Raw genomic sequence first — 18,750 nt, 5'->3', positions numbered from 1 at the left:
CATTATGTTAAATATTTTTCATAAAATTATTGATATATTTTATAAAACAAAAAAATCAGTAACAAGATTGACAGTTTTATGTTTTTGTCAGTCTCTCTAAATATTTGTTTTGCTGTCGTGATTTCCATATTTGCTCCAGTTTTGATCCATTACTTTATAGTGCTTTGGTTAAAATGTACAAATAAAAACCAGCCTCACATAGTTTGACAGCTAGAAAAAGTTAGAATTAGCCGGGCGTGGTAGCTCACGCCTTTAATCCCAGCACTCGGGAGGCAGGGGTAGGAGGATCATCATGAGTTCAAGGCCACCCTGAGACTCCATAGTGAATTCCAGGTCAGCCTGGGCTAGAGTGAGACCCTACCTCTAAAAACCAAAAAAAGAAAAAGTTAGAATTATTGCTGGTGGTTTGACTCAGGTGTTCCTCATAAATTTATGTGTTCTGAATGCTAGGTCCCTAACTGGTGGCAATTTTTGAATTAGAGCCTTCTGTTGGCAGTGTATTGTTGGGGGTGGGCTTATGGGTGTTATACACATCTTCTCCTTCAAAGTGTTTGGCATACTCCCCTGCTGCTGTTGCTCACTTGAGGTTGACCAGGAGGTGATGTCCAACCTCTGCTCATACCATCATTTTCCCTGCCATCATGGAGCTTCCTCTTGATTCTGTAGCCAAAATAAACCCTTTCCTCCCACAAGCAACTCTTGGTTGGGGTGTTTTTTCTGCCAGCAGTGGGAAGATAAAGATTCTCAACTCAATGTGGTTTTTCTCCGGTGGCCAGGAGAGGTCTGGGTCGTCCGACGCTCATCATCTCCTCAACCCCAAGGAAGGAACCAGCAGGCCTGGTTCTTCCCTCGGCACTACCTGTCTGTCTGCAGAGCTTGGCAACTGGCCCCCAACGTGGGGCTCTGGGACCCCGGCAGATTAGTGCCCCCCGTGAGAGGCAGTCGTTGAGGAGGTAATTGGTGTACATGTGCAGGTGAGCGTACCCTCATGAGTTATGAGGCAATCTTTATATTTAGTGCACTAAACTTTGCTTCTATAACCTGTATGTACTTGTTGACATCCTTCATTCCCTTTTTCTTCCCCTTCCCCTTCGGTTCGCCAGCAGCTTTTGTATTTCTAAAGGCTTGTGTTTCTTTCTCTCTCTCTCTCTTTCTCTCTCTCTCTTTCTCTGCTTGGGCCTGTGAAGGCAAGCTAGTTCTAAGTACAGACAACATTCAACATTAAACTTCGAGGCTTAGCTTATAAACTTTCTAAGAGGAAAGAAAGACTACAGGGGACTTCGTTAGAACTGGGCTACTGGCATAAGGGCTGATTACGTCCTGCTGCCCAGGTCCAGAGAATTTAATCAAGGTTAAATTTGTAATAGACTGATATGCTTAGCTAGAGATATTGGATTAAGAGATTTAAGATTTGTTTGTTTTGTGTGTGTGTTTTGGTTTCTCGAGGTAGGGTTTCACTCTAGCCCAGGCTGACCTGGAATTCCCTATGGAGCCTCAGGGTGGCCTAAAACTCATGGTAATCCTCCTACCTCTGCCTCCCGAGTACTGGGATTAAAGGTATACACCACCATGCCTGGCTGACACTTAAGATTTTAAGCTAAAAAAACCTCAAACAAGTTAAAATTACAGATACAAAAATTGGCTTTAAATTAGAAGTGTTTAACTTATGTAATTTTATAAACCTTAATATCTTAAATTGGTCAAAACTGTGGGGACCTTTAAAATTAAACTAAGTACAATTTATAATATATAATGGTTACAAATCTATTGGGAGCCAGGGGAGGAATTTGGTAATTTAAATAGATGGCCCCCCTCCTGGCAGCTTATGCCTGACCCTCCCCTACTGGGAAATGGCTCCGCCTCCTAAGAGACTGCCACATGGCCCCCTTAGACTGACCTAGGTGGAGACAGGGGAGAAGTCTGCCATCTTGTGGTGACTGGGCTCACTGACCTTTTCCTGCACCTACTGGGCATCAACACATGCCAAAAAAAAAACAAAAAAACAAAAAAAAAAAACCTAAACATTCCATTAGTCATATGCTTCAATGTTTTGCTACTCTTGGGCTCCCTGATCAAATTAAAACAGATACTGGCCCCTACTTCATAAGCAAAGCCTTTATAAAGATTTTCACCAGACCTAAAAAATTTCACATTCCACAGACATCCCATACAACCCCCAGGGCCAAGCTATTGTTAAAAGATATAATCAAACTCAATTGCAGAAACAAAAGGGGGAATCCCTACCCCCACATGACCAACTAAAAAAGGCATTATTTACCCTAAAAATGACCTTATTTACCCTAAATATTTTAATTTTTTCTAACAATTTATAATGTGTGATGGTTATAAATCTATTGGGCTCCAGGGGCAGATTGTGATAATTTAAATAAATGGCCCCCAATATATCCAATTGTTTATCTTAAGGTGTGATGGTGGGTTTCAGATTTCAATCTAAAGATATACAACAGGAGTTCCTAAAGTGTGCTGTGGCTTTAGGCTTTAAGATTATACTTTTAATGTCTGTCCTTCATACTCACAGCTTTAAAGTAGTTCCTGAGAAAGTTCAAACTGTGCCTCCTTTTAAGATCTTGGGCTTGATCCTTACCACAGATACAGTTTCACCTGTTAGATGCTCTATATACTAGAATTAAAAGTTAAAACTCGTTTGGAGTGTCATGTAGATTTTCAATGGATTTGTGTTACTTCTAAAAAATATAATAACAGCTAACAGCATTGGGAAAATACATTTAAGAGATATTTGGCACAACGATAATATTTCCTTAGATCTGATTCAGAGATTTTTGTCTTTTAAGATCCTTTATGGATATCCATACAGAAATACATGGGATACAGCTATGGACCCGACCCTGGCTTCCTGAGACTTTATCTTAAAGCCCCTGCAGAGGCTGGTAGTCCAAGACGGGTAAGATTCTCTTGAGTTAGGTCAACCTAAGACAGGGCATGAATGATGGAATTCATGTACCGATGATGGGTAAGGCCTAAATATCGTCGAGAACAACCTAAGACAGGTAGTCTTTCTGCACTGAGGCCCAGAGGGGCCCGGTTCATAAAAAATAATAAAAAAGGGGAAATTGTCGGGAGCCATTTGGCTGAACTTGTATCCATAGCTCTGGCCATTTGACAGGAAGACTTTAGCGCCTACATGTTAACGAGATTGTACACATTCAGTGTTACTGATAAGAGCTAGCCATTCCTTAATATATATGTTTATATATATGTTTATATTATTAAGATCAAAGGGTTTGTTTGTTTCCCAACCTTTGTACTGAGAAGTGATTAAAGTACAAAAACTCTATAACAGAAAGGAGTTTTTTGATAGAAACCTGTGTAAAACTCATGGAATTTTTGTCCATGGGAAAACTATAAAAATAAAAAGACCCATTTGGGTGCCAGCAAGAGACCTAAAATACTTGTCCCAACAAGGGGACACTGACAATCACTTCTCTAGGGAGTGTCCCACCCCTGAGGACTGTTCCTAAAATGGTCCTTTACCCTGCTAAACTAAATAACTCCCTCCTTTGTGGAAGATTGCTGGCTTTGCCTCCGATCTGGGCCTCTCCAGCTGCTTGCAGTTGCCCATACGACCTTAAAAAACTGCTCAGCCACCTTTCCCATCCCCGTCCAGCTTTTCCCAATGTCTCCTCTGGGCATTTGGGCCCCGTCTTCCCCTAATAATTCCAGTATAGATGTGGGATACATTCATCCTTCCTTCTGTACTTTTAACACAACTGAGCCCAGTGCTCCATGCTGCCCACCTTCTGGAATGGCTTATGTTTGTGGAGGTGGGATGGCCTATAACTTTATGCCCACCAATTGGACGGGCCTTTGGGCCCCAGCCACCTTAATCCCAGATGTAGATATCATTCCTGGAAGCTAGATTCCTTGGCTGAGGCAGTCCTACAAAACAGGAGAGGACTAGACCTACTAATGGCCAAAAAGGGAGGCGTATGTTTGTTTTTATAGGAAAAACGCCGCGTTTACACCAATAAATTGGGAATCATCCAGGACAAGATTAAGAGGCTCCAGGAAGACTTGGAGAGGAGGCGACGGGACCCCCAGGACAACCCACTGCAGATGGGCTTACACGACTTCTTACCCTACCTCTTCCCTCTACCTGAACCCCTCCCCATCCTTCTTATCCTCACTGTCGGGCCTTGTGTAATTAACAAAATTACACAATTTGTTCACCAGTGGTTAGAGGCAATAAAACGTCATCAGGTCAAAATACATTACCACAGGCTGACAACTCAGGAATTAAGTTCCTCAGATGACTCACTGCCACTTCCCCTGCCCTCTATGTGACCAATGACGGGTAAAATCCCCAGAGGGGGACAACCTAAGACAGGGGCCATGGTGACTAATGCTCTTACAAAAACAAAACAAAAGGGGAAGATGTTGGGCTCTGAAAGGCCCAGGCGTGAGGCCTAGTGGAACTTCCTGAGCCTAGCTAAAGTTTGGAGACCTGTCTCTGGCCAGCTAGGACTCAGCAAGACACCTAATGGCTTCTGGCCTGCTACTTCCACGCAGGAATTGTAATTACCATTTCAATAGTTAAAGTTTACTATTGGCCCTTACCTCTTCCCCCATCGTAAAATCCCCACCTTCATCCCCAACATGATATAGGCAACTGCTCAGAGTAATAAAGCGAGTTTTTTTTTCTGCAAGTTCTTGCCTCGAAAAGGCTTCCGACTCAGTGTGGTTTTTCTCAGGAGGTCTGGGTCGTCTGACACTCATCATCCTCCTCAACTCCTAGGGAGCAACCAGCTGGCCTGGTTCTACCCTCGGCACTACTTGTCTGTCCCCGGAGCCTGAAAAGGTTTGACAGCCCAGAACCCATGTAGCCAGGTGCACATGGTGGTGCATGATTCTGGAGTATGCCTGTAGTGGTTGGAGGCCCTGGAACTCCTATTCCCTCATTTTCACTCTTAATAAATGAAAATAAAATAAAAATATTTAAAAGGCTGAAGTATATTTCAAAAATTAGCAAACTTTTATAACATTAAAACTTTTTACAACTTGTAAAACTTATACTTGGATTGGGTCTTCTTACCATGATTGATTTTATGATAGCATGTACTTACTTTTTGAAAAATATTAGTTTTCTGAGTTATACACATGTTCCAAGTGTTGACACATTTCATTATATAGTATTACAAACTACCTTTGTTAATATCATCACCAATACCACCAGAAAACTAATAAAGTTGAGAGAGCATAGTGACATATATATATGACACATATATATATGAAGTACAGTTCCCAGAAAAGTACAGCACCTGCTGTACCTACTTCCAACAAGGCTGAATGGACTGATGAAACTCCTGGGATCACAGAGGAATGGTCAAAGCCAAATTACCTTAGGTTCCCTTTAGCTTCTCAATAGCCATTATTGCCCACCTGTGTCTAGTAATATCCATGTGACTATCAGTTGATCGGGTGCAACCTTTTTTGGAATGTACTGACAGACCATCATCCACCAACCCAAGGGTTAAGAATGTCATCAGATAGCATCTGAGGCCTAGGGTAGAGATTTATATAATCCGCTATAATTTGCTTACCTGATGGTCAGTAAATGTATTTGAAAAGTGCCTTGATTTATGACTTCCTTTTATTCTTTAACTATAAAACCTTCATGAAATTGGTAACAAGTTGAAACATAGAATTGGAGTAACCTAAATCTGTGTTCTTGAGCCATGGTCATTCAGATTTAGCTCCAGAATAAACTATCTCTATTCCCTTTGAGGTGAGAGCTATTTTTTTTTTTTTTTTTTTTGCTTTAACACAAGTTTTCTAAAATTCAAAGTTTGATTTTGAAACTGGAATTTCATTACCACTGGTGCAAATATTGTCATTTTTCCTTCATGACAGGCTCAGTTTTGAGAAAATGAGCAGAAACCAAGATTGGATAACTAGTTTGTTTTAGTTGAGCTTTAGTAAAGATGGCAGCTCATGAAACAGTTAAGTGTAGTAACAACCAGCAATCAATGATAATAATCAATAATAATACTAACCCATAATCAATAATACCCAATAATCAATAATAATAACCAGCAATCAATAATATCCAGTAAGTAATAACAAAACAACCAGAAATCAGTAATACTCAATAATATTCAATAAGAAACAATCATCTTGTAACTCAATCATGAGAGCTTTTCCTCCACATGACTGCCATTTTTAATTATGCAGCAGGAATGGTTTCTGTATACTTTCCTTACATCACGAAGAACATTATGCACACATATACTCATGGGCTGGTATTTACTAGGACCAGTAATTATTATTCTCCCTCATTAAGAACACTCATAAATGAAACTGGCAGTTTTAGAACTGCGGTTACAAATCCCGTGGGTATTGGTACTATTTGTTATCTCACTGCCTTCTCACTGAGACTTCAGCTGTTTTACTTTATTGCTCATGCAATGTAAGTACATATTACAGTATAGGAAATAGACAGAATGACTCAATAGAATCATAAATATTTATCTGACCTTGAGGGCCCCTGAAAGGTCATGAGGATTTCCAGCAATCTGTAGACCACCTTCAGTAGAACCTTCGATATGGTCCTAAGTTTCGAAAGCTAGACCTTTGATAGCTATTACCAACACATAGTCACCAACTTGAACATGCTTTTTTCCTATTGCCTAATTCTTTAAGAAAGCTACTTCTAAAATAACAGTAATCTGTAATTTTTTAAAAAATGTGTTATTTAATATAAAGAAACATTCAACATTAGAGTCAAGTTTTAAGGCTATGCTTTCACCATAGCAGGCTTATCTCACTTAATATTATTCCCTTACTTCCAATTGCCACTTAATTTGTCATTGTTTTTCCAAATTAGTTTGAGAACATTTCATGTACCTAGTCCGAATCTTTGTACCTCTTCCTAAAAATGTGTCTGAAATTTATTCTTATACTAAAAGTAATTCACTCCAAAGAAATCTACCTGGTGGCATAAACATTAAGGAAATTATTCTATTCTGTGCTTCCAATTTTCCCAACCAATGCACATAGAACATGCTAGAAGATTTAGCCATGATTCTGAGTAAGCTCCTCATTGTGGTCAGCTCAGAGGAACATATTTTCTTTCTATCCATATGACCCCAGGTTGATGTCCCACACCACATCTTCCTTTTATGATGATTCTATGATGATTTTATGATGATTCAAATGTGTTCCCATATAACTGGACTTACAGTTTTATGTAACAAAATGTCTAGCTTCTTGTATCACTGTCTTACTGCAGAAGTTCGTTTAGGAACTGCTCGCTGTACCTCCTGCTCTAAACATTTGTCAGCAAGAACTGCACTCCTCTCTGCTCCTCACACAGTGCTGGTACCAAGAATTATTAAAGGAATGCTATCTTTTGACTTACGTTGACCCCACTGTCCACTACTGGGGTTCAGATAGTTAGGATAAAGGCCTCCTGGTTTTTCCAGTTTGTTCAGTACTGTTCTAATATTCATTACCTACAACAGAAAGGGAAATGTACTGTGAAAATCCAAGAAATTTTACAGGCCTTTTGTTCTTTTTTTATTATATTTTGTCACTTTATAAAAAAAGTTGATGTAAATGATATCAAATTCAGACAAAAACTACTGTGGATCACCTTATCATGATAAAAGTAATAGCAATAAATGCAGAGGCACATTGATAGATCTACTTACCATCCCCTACAGCCCAAACCCCAAATCCAGACTGCATACTATGAACTAAGGTATCAATGAGTAAAGTCACTCATTTTTAGATTCTGCATTCTAATTAGATGATATGGATAGTAAAGAAATTTAAAGTTTGTTAAGAAAACATAAATGCTATGAAAAAAGAGAAGGTTCAAATTTCCATCATGAAGCTCTACCCCTCAGTGTGATGGTATTTGGAGATGGGGCCTTGGGAGGGGTTTAGGAGGGTGGGACCTCCATGAGAAGATTAGTGTGTTACATAAGAGAGCTCTCTTTCTATAAACCTTGGAATGAAATTTACCTTGTCCACACTTTGATCACAGACTTCTCAGGCTCCAGAAGTAGGGAACCATGACTGAAGTCTGTGTATTTTTGTTATGGAAGCCCAAGTTGATTAGGGTAGCAGGATAGGAAGTGGAGTGGCAAGGCCATTTTACACTGTGGTGGTCTAAGAAACCTGGTGTGTTTGAGCAGAATATTAACAAAATGAGGAAGCAGGCCACAGAAGAAATGTGGAAGAGAAGCAATTGGAGTAGAGAAGGGGGAAAGCCCTGGGAAGAGAATGAAATGAGGCTGACAGGCCACTGAGTCTACAGGTGGGAGGTAAAGAGGGAAGGCCAGCCATAAGAGGATAGAGCAAGCAGGGTCCAGACAAGCCACATAAGGGTTTATTCTACTCCCAGATTCAGGAAATAATTTGTGTCTTTACAGAGTTTGTGTGTGACTGAGGGGGTAACACAGGAGACTGGCTACTGCAAAGTCCTGATGAGTGATGTCAGGCCTGGACCTGGTATGGCAGAGGTAATGACACATAGCTAGAGGATGTCCTCATGGGTCGTTAGCCAGGAATAGAGAAATTCTTTTAAAGGATTTGCTGAAAAGGGGCACTCACTGAGAGTAGAAGCTAAGACATGAGTGGTGAGGTGAACATGGAATATCTGTGGGCTCCTTACTGGAAAACAGAAGTCAGTTCAATGGATCCCTATGTTTGTGCAACACTTTTTCATCTCTGGTGCATATAACATATTATTATATATTTTTAGATGAAAAAAATTCAGGCAGCTGAAGTAATGTAGCAAGCCATAAATGCAAGGTAGGCCCTACCACCCTGAGTTAGATGATGGCATGGAAAGACTGGGTTTCATGTGGCAAAGTGAAATAAGACAGGTTACAATACTGACAGAAGAGGGATGTGAACTTCATTTTTCACATCCAGCACTGCTTATTGTCCTTGCAGTGGGGCAGCATGCTGTGGAGAATCTCACCTTTTCAGCAAAGATGGGGTTTCCCGATAAGTGGCTCAAGTGCATAAATTCCAAGTGCAGGGTTCCAAATTCTGCCAGGATACTGCTGCCTCCTGAGGCCCAGGGCCAGTTCCGCCCAATACCACTAAAGAGGAAAAGACATTGAAAAGGTATGAATGAGTCAGCATGACTCCATTATCCATGGCTATAAATAGCAGAAGTAATAAACATTTTTTTAGTAGTGGCATCTCAGTGCAAAGCCCAATCTAGAGATTATACTTCTCAATTTCACTGTTTTGGCTATTGGTTTTAAGGTTTGAGTCCTAGCTCCAGTATGAAAACTAGTATTGACATAACAGAATGTTGCTGTGCACTCGATGTTGATAGACAGAGAGATCCTTTCAAACGTACAGATGCTTTTTAAAGAAATACAATCTTCCCATATAGAAGCTGATACAAAACAATATCAAACATTCTCCCTGTGTCCCAATACCACATAAACCCCTTTAAGACATTTTAATTAATTTTAGCCTAAGATTCCAAAGAATTTTAAACATTCACATTACATTCAAAATTTAGTTGGACAGAAGATAAATCTCAAAGATTTACTGGTTAAATACTTTATTCCTTTCCAAATCCTCCAATTACTATATTTTCTCCCTTGTATTTATCTTTATACATTTCACTGTTTTTAAAGAACTGACTCATTCTTTTCTTAAAATATATTTTATTTACTTATTTATTTGAGAGAGAGAGAAAGAGAAAGAGGTAGAGTGAGAGAGAAAGAGAGAGAGGGTGTGTCAGGGCCTCCAGTCACTGCAAATGAACTCCAGATGCATGTGCCCCTTGTACATCTGGTTTACATGGATCCTGGGGAATCAAACCGGGGTCCTTTTGCTTTGCAGGCAAATGCCTTAACCACTTAGCAATCTCTCCAGCCCAAACTGACTCATTCTCATCTTATTTATTCTAAGCCCAAGGATATAAAATTATGTTATGTGAATCTCCAAGTCATGAGTCCTAAATATATTGTCTGATGGTTTATCTTTTATACTTTTCAAAAAGAGGTAGTCTTTTGAAAAAAGGGTTAGAAACATATCTATATACAAATACACATGAGTCAACTTGAGATATAGTCAGACTCAGGTATAAGTTATTTCTAGGGAATCACTTAAAACTTCTATATATGATAATTCAAATAATGAGAAAAAATCACTATGTCCACTCAGTTAATTCCATGTCTGATACTTGCAAATGCACAAGTTTGGTTTTAGTTAAGGAACAAACTTATTGCATATTATTTGCCAAGGATTATGCATAGTATAGGCTTATAGGCATGGATATGATAATAAATCACTTTATTTAAAGACTTTAAAGTAAAATGAAGGAAAGATTTAAGCAGAAGTAATTTCAATGGAGCACAGTAAGTATCAAGGTAAACATGAGAGGAGTGCTCTGAGTCCCTACAGCCAGGACCAGCAGGGCAATATCCTAGACATCACAGAGCACTTCTGCAAGGACAAATGCCCACAGTTGAATCTTAAGGGTAGGTGCTAGTGAGGAAAGAGGAATGAGAGGAAGTGGGAACCTGTGCATGGACTGTAGCAGAAGGACTGGCCAGAACCTGCAGAAAACTTTTGGCAATGGTGAGTGGATGGAAAGGACATGACAGGGAAATGGCTGTGCATTAAAGCTTAGGCTTTGAAGTCCAAGTGACGCTTACATTTTCCTCTAAGATAGATCCCATTTAAATGCTCCTCTTGGTGTCTACTAACTTTCCCAGCCTACTCTTGCTTGGGTAAACCCTTTTATTCCTGATATTTCCTCAAGTACAGGCTGCTGGAAATGCTGAGGAGAAAGCAACAGGGACCACACTAACCCAAATCCTGGGGTGGCCTCACTCTTATTCTCAGTTTCTATTTAGAGCCAACTTTAGGTTTTATTACAAAACACACACATACAGTATACCTAATATAAGTAAACAGGAATGAAACAGAGAACTGAAAATCATACATTTATTTATTTTTGAAATTATTCTCAAGTGACTCAGCTTTACTTTTGTAGTTTTTTTTTTTTTAAGATAAAAGGAATGTCCAATTATCCAAACTGAATGACTAGTTACTTTCAAATTCTGTTAATACACGGCCAATACACACAGTAATTACTATTAAGTTGTTATCATGAAATTATTATTATTATTATTATTATTTGCTTTGAGGATTACACCACTAAACAGTCAATAATCTACTAAGTCAAACTACACATCTCTAAGTTGTGGAGAAATATTAAAAGTTAAGGTTCAACACAAGTTAAAGCCAGGGTAGTCTTAGGCTGGCAGTGCTTGGAAAGAACGAGTGCGTCTAGCCCTCCTTCCAGATATTTAGGGACTAGTTCTTTCCAACTCAGGCTGTTAGAACTCCATGCTAGGGGCTGGAGAGATGGCTTAGTGGTTAAGGCTTGCCTGGGAAGCCTAAGGACCCAGGTTCAGTTCTTCAGGTTCCACATAAGCCAGATACACATGGTAACACATGCATCTGGAGTTCATTTGCAGTGGCTAGAGGCCCTGATGTGCCCATTCTCTCTCACTCTGTCTCTTAATAAATAAATAAATCTTAAAAAATAGTAAAAAAAATGCTAGGAGAAAATTGGGTTTAGAATATGTTTTTAAAAATTAAACTTTTTTATTTAGTTGAAAGATGGAGAGAGGAAGAGGTGTGGTGGTGAGGGCGGGGTGGGGGGAGAGGCAAGAGAATGTCCACTAGGACATCCAGCCACTGCAGATGAACGCCAGATTCAGGTGCCACCTTGTGTAACTGGCTTATGTGGGTCCTGGGGAATCTAACCTAGGTCCTTTGACTTCACAGGCAAGTGCCTTAACCACTAGCCATCTCTCCAGCACCCTAGAATATGTATGTTTGTATGAAAGAATGGCATTGGTTATGCTTTCAACCTGCAGAATTTCAGTATTTCAGGAAAAGCCATTTACAGGATCAATGATTGTACTGTCTTTTAAACATACACCAGGGAATTAGAAAGGTCAGAGAGGGCACAACTCTCCTGAGATGTTATATAAGGCCACTTGTCTGCAGACTGCTCTGGTGAGAGCATGGGTATACACCTCACACCATCACAGCTGTGTGACAAGACACATGCATGTCTTAGGGAAAGAGTTGTTTGCAGTCTTGCACAGCTAAGTAAGCACTGAGTCAACCCAAGTTTTGGTCACTCACAGAACCATATTGAAGGTCATTTGTTATTTTTAGACAGAGTCTAACCCTAGGCTCATCTTGAGTTCTCTATGTAGATTAGGCTGGCTTTGAACTAAGATCCTCCTGCCTTGGCCCTCCATGTTTGGATTACAGAATTCATTTTCATTCCTTGCTACAAAGGCTTTTGTCTCCAAATTCTGAGTCTAGTGAGCAAATTTATATATATGTGAGGCTAAAATATCTGTAGGTACTAAGTGTTTAACATTAAAGTACTAGGTTTGTGATTAGGGGCGAATGAATCCAGAGGCTAGTCTCTTCTCTTGATATAGGTAGCAGGGTATCCTGGACATCCCATTAACAAAAGCCAGACATTTTATATCTCTGGTCCCAAATAACTCTCATGGATTTAAAATGCCTTTGTTACATTATCAAGGCAGCTGACTTATTTAAAATAACAGTGTGTATTCAGAAAATACAGCTATTAAGGCTGGTGTGAAAAGGAGGGCTATTTAAATATTCTAATATCTTGTTATAATGACCATATTTTCATCTGAAGTGATAAGTCAGCATACAAAAATGCATAAACAAAATGACAATTAGGGGCTGGAGAGAGGGCTTAGCGGCTGAGCGCTTGCCTGTGAAGCCTAAGGACCACAATTTGAGGCTCGATTCCCCAGACACATGTAAGCAAGATGCACAGGTGGTGCATGCATCTGGAGTTCATTTGCAGTGGCTGAAGGCCCTGGTGCACCCACTTTCTGTTTCTATCTCCTCTTTCTCTCTGTCTATTGCTCAGAATTCTCATGATATGGGGAACTGACAGAAGTTTGGACCCAAATTTCCAATTGTTGTATTCTTCTAGTTTCATTTATCTGTTTCTGCCAGTCCCCAGTTCTTCCATTTTAAATCAGGACAGTATTTAGTAGGCAAGCTTTAACTTTTAATTTAGCTTAAATTTTCAATATTCTGCAATGGTAACAATTATCTGAAAATAAAATCTTAATGAAATGACTTTGTCAAGTACAATTAGAAACCTTTTATTTTTTTTAAAGGTTTTTATGTGTGCTTTTCTTTCTCTTCAGCATGGAGGATCCTTTCAAGTATTTTCTGTAGAGCTGGTTTTGTCTTCAAATATTCCTTTGGCCTGCTTTTGTTGTGGAATGTCCTTATTTCTCCATCTATTTGAATGGATGGCTTTGCAGGATAAAGTAACCTTAGTTGACAGTTGTTATCCTTCAGAACTTGGAATACATCATTCCAAGCCCCTTTTGGCTTTTAAAGTTTGTGTTGAGTAATCTACTGTGATCCTGATGGGCTTGCTTTTGTATGTGTCTTGATTTTTCTCTCTGACTGCTTTCAATGTATTTTATTTGGTTTGTATGCTTGGTGATTAAATTATAATATGGCAAGGAGAGGTTCTTTCCAGGGTTTGTCTGCTTGGTGTTCTAAAGGAATCCTGTATCTGCACTGATATTTCTTTCCTAATTTGGAGAAATTTTCTTCTATGATTTTGTTGAAAACTCCTACTATGCCTTTGAAATGAAATTCTTCTTCTACTATACCCTGAATTCTTATGTTAGATCTTTTCATAGTGTCTCAAATATCTTGAAATTCCCATTCATACTTTCCTATTAGTTTGTCTTTCTCTTTTTTGGACTATATTAGATCTGCCACCTGGTCTTCTAGTTTAGATATTCTGTCCTCTCCTTTATCCATTCTACTGATGAGATGCTCTATAGTTTTCTTATTTCATCGACTGTATTCTTCATTGCTAGTATTTCTAACAGGTTTTTCTTTATTATTTCTATTTCCTTTTTTATGTCTTGTATTGACCTCTTTATTTCATTAAGTTGGCTTTCTATGTCTTCTTTGATTCCTTTGATTTCCTCTTTGACTTCTTTGAGCATATTTATGATCATTCTTTTGAAGTCTTTCTCAGGCAGTTCCTTTATATCAGTCTCAATGGAGGTCATTTCTGATGCATTATTTTTTGGTGGATTTATATTGCCTTGATTTTTGGTGTTTCTTGTGTTATGTATATATTTTTACATCTTGAATTAATTTAATGTTTGGATTTTCTAAGTAGCTGCAGTAATATGAGACATATCAATCAATCTGATGTTATATATCTTCAGGGGAGGCAGGTGTGGCTCTTAAGACTCTCAGAGTATCTACAAAAGTGACCCTCGATGTTAGGTTTGCCTATTATGAGAGTATTAAAGTAGGTTGAGTGGAGCAAAATACAGGCAGATTCTAAAATTTAACTAAACAATGTACACATTCAATGAAAAACAGCACAGAATATTTATGAAGGAATAGGTATTATGACAACCAGATTCTCTAACAAAGTCACAGTCCCTTAGGGTGTGTCACCCTGTCAACTAGGAGGCTAAGATTTCTGCTCTGTTGAGGGTTCCAAGTCAGCTTGTGAGCAAGTGAGTTCCTTCTCTAGTGAACAACAAAAGAGGAAAAGGCACTATAAATCAGGAAGCAACAAATGACAAGCCCCAGATATAGCTTATTTAATAATGGCAAATCCTATCATCCATCACATTTAACATATAACTTATCCTGACATGGGAGGTACAATTAGCATTTCTGATTCAAGCCTATATACCAGCTTATTTAGTGGGTACTGACCTGGTGTAATCTCAGTTACCTTTTGGGATTGTTTTGATCTTAGTTATGCTGCGCTCCCGCATGGGTACCTCTTTGCTGCACTGTGGGCTCAGGTAGGCTGGCTGGGTTGCTGGATTGCTGCTCTGGTCACCTGTGCTGGGTTCTGGGTGTGTGCAGGTGAGGTCCCTTCCCCAGGTCTCTGATGCTTGTTGGTGCTTGTGCTGGTGGTGGGGAAGGGGAGGCTGTGGTTGGTGGCTTTAGTCCGCTGGTCCACGTGATCCTCTTCCTCACTAGCCACTCCTCCATTCTTCCCAGCTGTCCTCCCTTCACGTTTCTTGAGTTTGTGCGCAGGCTGGTGAGAGTGGAGAATCCCTTCACCTGGCTTTTCCTGCAGCTCAGGCTGAGCCTGGCAGCTGTGGCCACTCGGATCTGGTTCCTCTGCTACTGGAGCTGCTTCTGCCTGCTTCTGTGGGTTCTTGATGCTCTGGATCTGTCCTACTTCTTTGCTATAGTTGATAATTTCTTATACACCTTACTTTTTAGTAGAAGAGTGTATTTTGCTTCTTTTTTGGGGGGTTGGGTGGGGACTTTTTCTCCCCTAGCTGCATTGGTGTGATTCCTATGCCGCCATCTTAACTGGAAGTCTAGAAAACTTTTTTAAATAAAAAGAATGCAATCACTGTGATTCTTTTGAATAGTGGAATACAATTTTGATTCTTTACAGAGTAAAATTTTAAGAAGGTTTTTCAGTAGTGACAATATACTTCCTGATTCTGTTATCCAAAGGAAGAAACTATGGTACTAACGGTGCTATTCTATTCACATCAGAACCCTATGGGAGACCCTGCTAACTCTTCCTAGTGTCCAATGATTCAAGTAGCTAGAGGGGTTTTCTGAACTGGTGGAGCATTCTTTCCAAATAATCTTAAATTGAGGCAATTAAGAAGCTATGTGACTACCTAGATATAATTTGAGTCATTAACACATGTATTTGGCAACATAACATAATCAAGTGCAACAAAAAGAATTTATTGAATTGGAAATCTTAAAAGTGGCCTGATAAATCTATAAACAAAGTACATATAATTATACAGTGTTGGCTAGCTTAGACTTTCAGTTGATCCTTCCTTGCTGTTTGCTGAGCAATGCTAAATGGAAAAATGAATTTTCACTGAAGAATAAAGATATATTAATTCATTTTTTATACATCTTGTCTTCCAGATCAGTTTCTATCCTCCATATGGCTGACTCTATTCTTGAGAGCTTTTAGAGAGTTTTGGACTTATTCAATTAGGTTTGCGTTTTCTATTGCTTTTCTATGTATAATTTCCATCCCTTTGTCAAACTCCCTTTTCACATCATTTTCTGATTTTCTTGATGCTTCTTGGAATTCATCCTTGCATTTCTTTATGTCATCATTTAGCATGGACAGCTGATTTTTGAGGTCTTCTTCTTTCTTTTTTCACTCTCCCTCAAATCTCTTATCTATTAGGTCTAGTTTAGTGATGGCAGCATCCACATGATTATTGGTCCTTTGTTGCTTTCCTGCAAGTTCTACCAGTAGCTTGGTCAAGGTAGCATTGCTCATAGCTTCATTTTGGTGTTCTGATTCTAATGACTCTTCTATGTTTCGATTTCAGATGTCCATTTTAGGACTGGGTGATCTAACTGGATTTTCTTGCATTTGATTTTTCATGTTATTTCTTTTGCACTGTGGTCTGTCCATCACAGTGTATGGGCACATCGATGGGTGGATCAGCCTGGGCTCAAAAACAATGGGAATCTGAGGTAGCCTGAGGCAGTTGCCAAGCAGCCTGAACTTTGGCTCTCACTTGGCAAAGCTGCCTGATCTACCGCCTGGCAGGGGTGCCAAAGTTCCCTGAGTGCTTAAGCGGTAATACGCCAAAGCTGCCTGGGCTCGTGCTAGGCGGGACACTGAGGCATCAAGCACTGAAGCAGCCCAAACTCTGGCGGGGAACACTGGGACCCAGAAGCAGTCTGTGCTCCCCTTCAACAGGACAATGGCGGCCGGAGAGTAGCAGACTGGCAGGGGATGGCACCTGAGCTGGCACAAGGAACAGACACAGTCTGAGCTTGCAATGCAGTTGCTGTGGGCCTGGACTCGCTGAATGGGCAGCGGCCGGAGCGGTAAGTGAGTGAGTGGGCGGAGCAGTCTAGTCTTCCACATGCAGGGATTGATTGGTACAGTGGCACTATGGATATGGTGGCTACTTGGGAGGAAGTGTAGGCTACCTGCCCATGAGGGAATCAGTGATTCCCTGTTTTTGCCTAGACTCGCTGAATGTGCTGTGGCTGGAGCAGTAAGTAAGCAAGTGGTTGGAGTAGTCTAATCTTCCACAAGGGATGGATTGGTGCTGCGTTGCTGTGGATACAGTGGCTACTTGGTGGGGTGGGGGGGACGGTTGGGCTACCCACCTGCAAGGGAATCAGTGATTTTCTGATTTTGCCTGGACTCTCTGACTGTGTAGTGGCTGGAATAGTAAGTGAGCGAGTGGGCGGGGCAGTCTAAGCTTCCACAGGCAGGGATCAATCAGTGCAGCCCTGTGAATATAGCAGCTACTTGGGGGGAGGGGTGGGCTACCTGCCCTTGAGGGAATCAGCGATTCCTTGCTTTTGCCCCTCTGTGCCCTCCCACTGGCAATCTATTGGGAGAGATTCCTATCCCCTAAAATAGCCAGTGAACCCTTAATGTCTTGCCTTTCTTTCCCCAGGATCTTCAGGGCTGCTAGGCGGTCGCCATCTTCAAGATATAAAAGTTTTTGATGATTTTTTTTTTTTTGGTTTTTCAAGGTAGGGTCTCATTCTGGTTGAGGCTGACCTGGAATTAACTGTGTAGTCTCACAGTGGCCTTAAACTCAGAACAATCCTCTAACCTCTGCCTCCCAAGTGCTGGGATTAAAGGCATGTGCCACTATGCTCAGCTAGAGGATTCTCCTAGTTGATGAGTGAATGAACTCCCTTCAAGTGCATAGAGTATACTCCTTGGGCTGATGGAGTTATCAATCTATGGAAGAAATGCCTCTCCTGTCCCATATCTTTTTATATATATAACTACTCATGCATTTAAAATGGAATGACCTACAGGATACTTATTTCAAAATAGAAAACAATCTGGTATTATTTGTGTTGTGTTTTAGCACAGATTAGGAAAGAATAATTAGAAATTATAGGAATGATTGTTTCATTTAGCTGTATTTCCAAAGTGAAATGATATGTAAATAAGCCAATTTCAGCTTCACTTTCTGATGTCTCTTTTCTGAAAAGGCTTGCACCATGCTTATCTTTCAAGTTCACATCCTAAGATCTCATTAAGAGTTGAACAATTCTGGAGACTTGTCTTTGTTATATAGGCCAAGATTCTATTGCAGCCCATCCACAGAAAATCCAACCAGGGAGGGCCATCCCTTCAGGACAAAAGGTGGCTAATTCTAGCTGGTCACTTGACTGATTTCACTTACTGCCTCTGAGTACCAGCTCATGGTTGGATAAATCTCCAAAACAATTCCCTGACTTAACACTTTTTCATGAAGGACCCAAATACTGCTTAAAATTACTTACATTTTGCTTAGTCTAATTTGTGGGTAGTTACACAGTTAAGTGGGGAACTCTGATTTTAGCTTATTCCAATCCCTAATACTGTACTTTACATCTAGCTACTAGGAACTGGGAGAAAGCTGTGAGTTACAAGACTTTCATGGGGATGGGGGTGGGAGTGGGGGAGGGAATGGCAACAAGAAACACTCTCAAATAACTTGATTCTCTATCCAAGATGCCATACTTCCCTTTTCCAGTCATCCATTGGGGAAGAGCTCCTTGCTATTAATAGACTGAATATTAGATGAACATAGCATTTTCTGGGCTCCTTGGAAAAGTGGCATATGCTACTACTGTGTTTAAGAAATACCATGGATGTCAGGCATGATTGGGCATGCCTTTAATTCCAGCACTTCAGAG

The 18,750-nt window shown here is 40.1% G+C and overlaps 1 protein-coding gene across 3 annotated transcripts in view; it reads right to left on the bottom strand.

Moving 5' to 3' along the window:
* Man1a1 (mannosidase alpha class 1A member 1) overlaps positions 1 to 18,750 on the bottom strand; it is a 248,649-nt gene that overhangs the window by 35,038 nt on the left and 194,861 nt on the right. For all 3 annotated transcript variants that reach the window (XM_045158200.1, XM_045158202.1, XM_045158201.1), the window contains 2 exons: positions 8,969 to 9,092; positions 7,397 to 7,490 (listed from right to left, as the gene is read on the bottom strand). In XM_045158200.1, coding sequence (XP_045014135.1) covers positions 7,397 to 7,490; positions 8,969 to 9,092 — 218 coding nt within the window. The remainder of the gene's footprint in view (positions 1 to 7,396; positions 7,491 to 8,968; positions 9,093 to 18,750) is intronic.

This window comes from Jaculus jaculus, chromosome 9, assembly GCF_020740685.1.
Source record: "Jaculus jaculus isolate mJacJac1 chromosome 9, mJacJac1.mat.Y.cur, whole genome shotgun sequence".
Taxonomy (NCBI): domain Eukaryota; kingdom Metazoa; phylum Chordata; class Mammalia; order Rodentia; family Dipodidae; genus Jaculus; species Jaculus jaculus.
Note: the sequence above shows the minus strand (reverse complement) of the source record. Positions and strands in the feature narration are given on the sequence as shown.